We start from the raw sequence: 8,491 nt of genomic DNA on the forward strand, positions 1-8,491 counted from the left end.
GGAGATGCCGGTCGTTTTCATGGTAAAGATTAATAAAATTTTTATCAACAAAAGTTATGCGAATCCTATAACAAGATCTCTCGCTTCTCTAACTTTGTGTAGCGTTTAGGCTGCAGCAAGAAAGGAGGAGAGCACCAAAAAAAGATTTAACGGACCATGACGTCTCCAGTTCAACAGGTGCTTTAATATCCATGTGCGCAGAAAGCTGTAACAGGCTATAGGACTCAAACCTCCCAAAAAAATATGCCCATTTTTATTATAGAAAGGGATTTAGAGTTTGATTAGTTGTGATTCTAGAAAACAATCATTCATTTTGGTACTTAAAATTTTGTATTAAAAGAATTATTTTCAATTACTAAAATAAAACTAAAAACACTTCCTATAATCAATGTAAATAAACTCTTAGTTTTCAGAGTGGTTTGTTTGAAACAGAGATCCAAAGTAGAGCCGTCCGATTGTGGTGCCAATTTCTCATCCTCAATAAACAACTATAACTTGAGCTTTTTGTGGTTTGAGTGGGATCATCATCTCGAACTCATAGTGAAGAGCACTGTGCCATGTGCACCATATGTATTCATTAATGTAAATGGAAGGTACACATATCATTAAGTCCACAAGGGAAACCATCTTGCTCTTTGTTACAATAATGAGTCGATGACAAAGAGATAAGAGCATGCCCTCTTACATTCCTTTTTTTAATTCATAGCAAAAGTAAAACTATTTTCTTTATGGTTTATATTTTTAAGCAGTAAATCTATATAGATAAATCCCATCAAACCTAGCTAGTGCTTGAGTTGATTAAGCTCAAGGTCCAAATGGGGTTCTTCTTCGGTAACACCGTGACCACTCTTGTAACGGTATCGACGAGCACAAAACAGAAAATATATCAAATTCAGAACCCCCATTCCTGCTAGAAGGTAATAGTAATAATCAACCTTTCCCTGGTTAATATTCTTTGTCAACCAGGCCGATCGGCCAGCTTTTCCGGTAACATCATGAACGATGACCACCACTAAGCTGCTTAAGTAGCTAGCCCCTGCTATAGTGCAAAAGAACAAAGAATTAGCAATACTTCTCATGTTTTCCGGAAATTCTTTGTTATAGAATTCGATCTGTCCGATTATATTGAATGCTTCAGCAAAGCCCATTAGGATGAGCTGAGGAGCTAGCCACATGACTGACATAGGTGCAATCCCATGAGGCCCGGCTTGCAGAATAGCAGAAGCCCTTCTCTCTCGTTCGACCAATCCTGAAACCACCATGGACAGAATGGAGAAAACAATGCCAATTCCCATTCTTTGGAGAAGTGTAATTCCTCCTTCATGTTTAGTGATTTTTTGGAGGGCGGGTACAAGGATACGATCATAGATCGGAACCCATATCCCTACTGTAAGCATGGATATTACTATGAGTGAGCCTGCAGGAATTTGAAATTTGGGTCCGAGGTGTCTATCCATTTTCAGGGCTTGTGATACAGTGAATGTTCCTTGTTGTGATATGGCAGTGAAGCAAATGATACCAGATGCCCAAACTGGGATTATTTTTACCAGGCATTTCACTTCTTCAACCTGCTGGATGCTGCAAAGCCTCCATTGATTTGAAGGGCAACCATTGGCATCCTTCTCGCCCTCCAGTATCACAGCAGCTTTGTTTAGCCACCTAGGCAAAGAGAAAAAAATAAAAGATTTACAAAACACATTAATAAGTAATAACTCTATACACTTTGAAAAATAACACTCAGTGCCTCTCACACACTCCATACATATCTACATATGTAATTCATCAGAGAAACCATCTTTGAGTTCATTACCATATTTTACTGTCTGAAAATCTTATCCTTGTTGACGTCGAGAAACTGGTTGGTGTCCACAAATATGTCTAACAGTAGTGTATTAATCTTTAAAAAATAAAATAAAATAAGAAGATAGTGTTACGGGCATTTATCAACAGGCCCAACCACCTTCCACATATTATTTTATAGTTTTGTGCAAAATCTGATTATTTAATTAATAAAACATGAAATGATTAAAGAAATCATGTGTTGGAGTGATTTGCCTACTTATATCCAATTGTCGACACCCTTCACGACAGAAAGCATTTTGGTGGTTGGATCTCCATATTGTTCATCTAATTAACTTACGCTATGATTAGAAAATCTTGGTCATGATAGAGATATGTCACCTGAACTGTTTGGTGAAGGGGAGCTTGGCCATTACACTCCCCTTCGTCAATGGTGGATCATAGTATGCACCCTCCTTCTCTCCTTCCACCGGAATCTTCACCCGGCGCTTCTTGTAAGCCGCAACAAAAACTTGTGCAATGCCGGAAAATATACTGCCCTCCGGCTTCACGTACACGTAAACCCTTGTTCCGAGGAAGAACAGGATGATGGAACCCACCATGAGCAATGTAGGAATCCCAAAGCCTAAGACCCAGCTGACAGAGTCTTGGATGTAGACAACCAAAGTGAGAGCTATCATCAGCACCAATGTAAATGAGGTGTAGTACCAATTATAGAAGCTGTTAATCCCTCTTCTTCCTTGTTCAGTGGTGGGATCAAACTGGTCCACCCCAAATGGTATGCTGCATGGCCTGATTCCACCTGTGCCTATGGTTAGAAATCCTAGGCCCAGGAACAAAATCCCCATTTGAGCTGATGTGGGCCCAGTGCATTGATCATTTTGTTGCTGGTCCTCTGTGCATGATGGAGGATGCAACTGAGGAATCCATGACGTCAGAGTCAAAGTCACCATGCCCTGTCAACCACTCAAATGTTTTTAACATAGAATTGCAAGTCTGAATCTGAATAATATTGAAGATAAACTACATGAATAAAAGATCTGTGCGGGTGTGTTGTTAGCCGCACAAAAACTGAGGAAAACGACATTTGATACATGTGGCTAAATGGCTTGATCACTAGCCGAGCACAGCATATTAAAACAAACAAATGAAATAAATGATGGCGTTTAGTTTTCAGTTTCCCAAGGAAAATGGTGACTCTAAATGAATATTCTTTTTGGAGTGGGTTAAAGTTGGCCTTCTGTGGAATTATATTAATATATAATTCCCAGCATATATATTAATATAATAATATTGGCATCCGATACAATATGAGCGAGCAGTGACAGGTGGGTGGCCTGGCCTGTCTTTAATTTTACCATTAATTTCCTTTTGCAGACACACTCTTGAATGATACGACTTATTGGTCGGTAGGATGGCATTAATGAATAATGGAATAATATTCTTAATTACGGAAGCAGCCAAATTTCCTTCTTTCCTTTTTGCTTGCATGCCCATTTAAAGTAGATAAGACATTGAGGAATGGAACTTACGTCTAACTGGTACCCCCTAACAAAATTAGGTTCTGAGTACCAAACAAACTCTTAATTCGTGGATGCTTTTGGTCTCTTCAATTATTAAGTTTGATATACTTGCAATAGTTTAGTGGTAGTGTTTGATCATAATGCTTCTTATTAAAATAGGGGTGACCTAACTTTGACTTTGTTGACGAGACAATTAATGAATCTATAATTAGAGAGGAAATTAAATCACTACTCTTTAGCTAGACTCCCCATTTAAAGTATCTAACATAACTGATTTTCCTATTTTCATTATTTTGATTTTCTATAATTAATTTATTTTGTAATTGCAACATCTTATATATAAGAAACTGATCATCAAAGTGTAGAAACACTTAAAAATAAGGAAATAAAAAAGTGAGAATAGACCAGAGAAATTTGGAAAAGAACAATATAAGCTGTCAACCAGAGAAATTTTCTTGGCAGTCAGCGCAGGGAGAAGACAGGTGAGTTAAATGAAATCAAGGTTGATGGGCAGAGAAGAAGAACACGTACCAGCAAAGAAGCAAACGAGGCAAAAGCAATAGTCCGAAACCTGCCCACACAAGCATCGGAGATGAAGGCTCCAACCAAGGGTGCAAAGTTGGCTGTTCCGGACCAGATGTTAAGGACGTTGGTGGCGGACACCTGGTCCAAGTGAAACTCATTGAGCAAGTATACCATGAAGTTGGCGAGCAATCCAAACGTGGCTAACCTCTCAAATGTCTCGTTCCCTACAAAGCACAAAGCAACGCCATAGCTTTTGTCAGCCAGTGCGAGCCACTAATCCATAACAAAATGACACAAAATTTAAAGCAATAAAAAATGCTAGCCATCCATTGCTTTTATCATCAGCAGTTTTTGGCAGTAACGCCTCCTGATGACCTGTGTCTCAGACTCAGAAACCCAAGATGGGCTCTGCAAGTGGCTGGCAGTGTGTAATTGAGATCCACAAACCTAAGATATAAACCATGGAGTTCCATCCACTGGGCTTTCTGGGGCCTTCGTCTGAGACGTCCGATGAAACGGCGTCATGTTTGCTCTTTTCGGGTTCGTTGTCCAGTGGTTTGGACTTGGGAGGGGGTGAAGACGACCATGAAGAAGTGAGTGGAGAGGCTTGATGCTTGGCATCCACAGTAGACATGGTTTCTCTAATCACACACCCTTACACTGTTGGAGCTGATAAAAAACTTCCTCTGGCGGGACCTATTAATAAGGTAGGAGGTGAAAGATATGTGGATGAGCTGATGTTGGGGGTGACGAAAAGGCTAGGGGAGGAGGTTATTGCTAAGCATTAAAGACATCCGCCACTGGTATCCCCCCCGAAGAACTTCCACCACATGCAAAACAAAAGTATCCACATTGCCCCTGCTTCCTTGGCCCTACCACTTTCAGCCATTTGCTTGCTTCCCTCTGACTTTATTTCCATTCCGAAGTGTTCCTCCTCCCATCATCCCTTGCTCTTCCTTTTCATAACTCGGATGTCCTTTCAGAATTGGACCAGTAATCTTTCAGAATTGGACCAGTGATCGAATCAGAAAAGTTACCGATTTATGGTTCACTGGTCGGATCGGCGGTCAAATCGCAGTTGAACCGATGACGTCATAAATATATATTTTATATATTATTAAAATTAAAAAAAATTTAATAAATAAAAATAATAAATTTTGATAATATCTAATATATCTGTTAAGTTTTTTCACAAAATTTTTTACCTATAGATGTCAATCAACCCAATAATTTCAATAAATTAAAATTTGAATGTGCAATAAATAAAACAAAAATTAAATATCAAATATATCACTACAATTATAATCAATAAAAAGTTCAGAAATTAAATATAAACTATCAAAATTAAAGTTTAAAAAACAAAAATGGAAAACAAGGCTTTTTGGAAGGTTCCAACATCTGGGAAGGCTTTTTGCCGCCGAGGAGAGCTTTCCAATGTGCCGCTGGGGGCGGGGGGTGACGGGGCTTTGCAAGCAAAGGGTAGGCGACGGGGATTTGCAGCGTTTTAGGGGCGAGGTTGGAAGGTTTCCAAAGTGCGGTGCGGGGAGATAGGGGGGAGGGGAGGGGAGGGGAGGGAGGGGAGGGGAGGGGGGGTGGGGTTCCCAGTGTCAAGGGGTACTGCCAACGGGACAACGGGATTTGTAGCGTTGGGGATAGGGTGGGGGTGCTTTTCAGCGTGCGGCAGGGGGAGGTGAGGCAGGTTCCCAACGCTGAGGGGTGTTGCCGGCGGATGACACTCCAGGTGATAGTGGAGGTACTAGCCACACAAGGAAGGGGGAAGGAAAATGAGCTACTAGGTTCGGAGGGAACCGTCTGGTTTGTCCAGTTCGCTAATCAGACCGTCGTTCAAATGATTCGATTTCGGTTCGATCGCTTTCCAATCCAATTGGTCGGATCGAACCGGAACCGTGATCAACCAACAATCGGACCGGCCGGTCTAGTCTAGTTTTTAAAACCATGCCTAATTTCTTCTCTTGCACTAGATTTATAGTCTCTGATGTGAATCTTAAGTTCTGTTGGGATACATCCTCTACCATGAAACTCCCATATTAAAAATAGAGATCTATCTTAAAATTACAATGATATTAAAAATAATAATAATAATTCACAAATTTTAAAACTTTTAATGACAGTTTTTAAGAATTAAAATTTTTAATAATTGTTTTTAATATAAAAGACAAACATTTATTTTGTTTTCAAATTCTCATAATTCATAAACTTAAATTTATTAAAAATTCTCATAAATTTTATTTGCTCCTTAATTTATAAATATTTAATTCTCATGTTCATGTTTGGGATAGCATTTATGATTGAATTTTATATTTATGAGGTAGATTTTTTAAAATGATTTTACTAAAAGTAGGAATTATTTTTATCTTTTTTAAAATTTTAATTAAATAAAAATGATTTCTTGATAATTAATTCTTCTTACTATTTTTTTAAAATGATAAATCATGTTGATATGTGTGAGATTTGTGTTTAAAATTTTTATTCAAATATTCTTATATTTTTTTTAGCCTTAAAATGTTATCTTTAGCGCTTAAGAAGATTTTCTAAACTTATTATAACTTTTCTTAAAAGCACTTATCATTTTTTTTTCCAATAAAATAAATAAATTTGAATATTGTTAAATTTATTATATACTTTGGAGATCGATCAAAGTTTCCCTATTGGCTTGACATATAATAAGAGATTTAGGACTTGGGAATTAATTTTTTATAACAGTTTTTTATTTTTCAAAATAAAAGAAAACTAAAAACTATTTTCTATTTTTAAAAATAAAAAATAAAGTGTTTTCAAAAAATATATTTTTAGTTGGTTTTTATTATTTTCACTTGTTTATTGAGGATTGTTTTAAGAAATAATTATACAAACATATAAAATAATTAAAAATAAACATTAGATGTAAAAATTATTTTTAAAACATATTTAAAAATATTAAAAATATGTTAAAAACATTATAGGTTTCTAAACAAATTTTTATTCTACAAAAATCAGATAACAGTTTTCAACAACGGTTTTCAAAAATTATTTTTTAGAATTGTTTTTAACAACATTTACCAAAGCGGCTCTTACTCTTTTATTTTATTATGTTTAACATTTTTTATTTAAATTTGGATAGAAAAATGATTTAGTTAAGGTAAATAGCGGAAACATGTATTAATTTGTTTTTTTTTTTTTTTTTTTGTCCTAATTAGTCTCATTTTAGTGTTGGAGTATAAGAAAAAAAAATTGTAACTCTGTAAAGCTGCATGGAAAAAAGATAATGGAGAGAAACATAAGAGGGAGTATTAACATGATCATAGAACAAATGAAAAACAATAAAAAAAAAAATTAATCATAATATATATGAAAAAAAATTTACTATTTTGATGCAATATTTGTTGTAACCTTAAATTGGCACAATTGATTTTGAACCATGCAAGATGTATAATTTCACAAAAAGTGAGGATTACACTAAGAAATCCAATGATATATTTTTATTCTTCTCTAGTTTTTTTACCTAAGTTTTTATGTTCATAGATAAGAGTGGACAAAACCTAGACAACGACCTTGTAGGGTCACTAAACTTAGCATTAAAATATTCACACCAGCACAATCATATATTTTCATAAATAAGAGGAGTAGACAATTCCAATGATATATTTGTTGGCATGTCATATGTTTCGCTCTACTCAAAGATTCCAATAATATTGATGTTTGGGACCATATAATTTGTTGGCTCCAACATCTAGCAGCTGCCTTCGGGAAAACATAGTCTCTTAAGCCATTTATGGAGAAAAAGAATCTCTAAAAGGTACAAACCCTCATTTGTAAATCGCCTTGATGGTAAAGAATCCACTCAAAATAGCTTGTTCCAGTAGACTTTTCCAAAAAATTCTATAATTAAGGTCGTTCCATTAAAAAATATCAATTGCATTCCAATATTTTATACTAATTAAATTGAAGCAAATAATTAATACTTCATCTAGGAGCCATTGATTGAAAAGAATCCATTCAAAATAGAAAAATAGCTTATTAATTTATTTATAAATATTAGGAATTTATAGGAAGGGTGCGTCTTCTAAAGAACTTGTTGATATCTTATTTTGCAAAGTTCACGAGGACCAATATATTGGTTTGAAAATTGATTGCAATGACAAACAAGATTAACAATAGGTATGCTGATAAATCTTTAGATTTTTATAATTTTACCTTGATTTGAGTTACCAAAAAAAGAAAACCTTTATTTGGGGTTCTATTAATCTCAAGTTTTTTGCTTGAAAATATCAAGGGTCTTCCAACATGATACTAAGTCTCACTAGCACAAATTTGTGTAAGAAACCAAATAAGCAAATAAGAGAGGGAGATGGGAAGAGAGGTGTGGCGACTACTAGGCTTCCATTAATGAATAAAATTACAATCCTATCATTAATGAACAAAATTACAATTTTAACTACCATTGATGAACAAGTGCCTCAAGACATATTCTCATCTTTCTATTACTTGATTTAACATGATGCATAAATTGAATTTGATTAATTTAAATGCATAAATAAATTAATTACTTGGATGAAGACCACTAACACCTATGAAATAAACTAGGGATGACAATGGGGCTGGTTTTTTCGGGTACCCCCTAATGGGACAAAGTTTAATTTTAA

General features: G+C 35.5%; 1 protein-coding gene across 1 annotated transcript; it reads right to left on the reverse strand.

Moving 5' to 3' along the window:
- Positions 1 to 538: 538 nt before the first annotated feature.
- On the reverse strand, positions 539 to 4,636 carry LOC117916181 (protein NRT1/ PTR FAMILY 2.13-like). The gene is made up of 4 exons (XM_034832121.1): positions 4,296 to 4,636; positions 3,855 to 4,072; positions 2,182 to 2,756; positions 539 to 1,659 (listed from the first exon to the last, which is right to left on the reverse strand). The coding sequence occupies exons 1-4, from the start codon at positions 4,480 to 4,482 to the stop codon at positions 783 to 785; spliced, it is 1,857 nt and encodes a 618-aa protein (XP_034688012.1). The 5' UTR covers positions 4,483 to 4,636; the 3' UTR covers positions 539 to 782.
- Between the last annotated feature and the right edge of the window lie 3,855 nt (positions 4,637 to 8,491).

This window comes from Vitis riparia, chromosome 1 (genome assembly GCF_004353265.1).
Source record: "Vitis riparia cultivar Riparia Gloire de Montpellier isolate 1030 chromosome 1, EGFV_Vit.rip_1.0, whole genome shotgun sequence".
Lineage (NCBI taxonomy): Eukaryota > Viridiplantae > Streptophyta > Magnoliopsida > Vitales > Vitaceae > Vitis > Vitis riparia.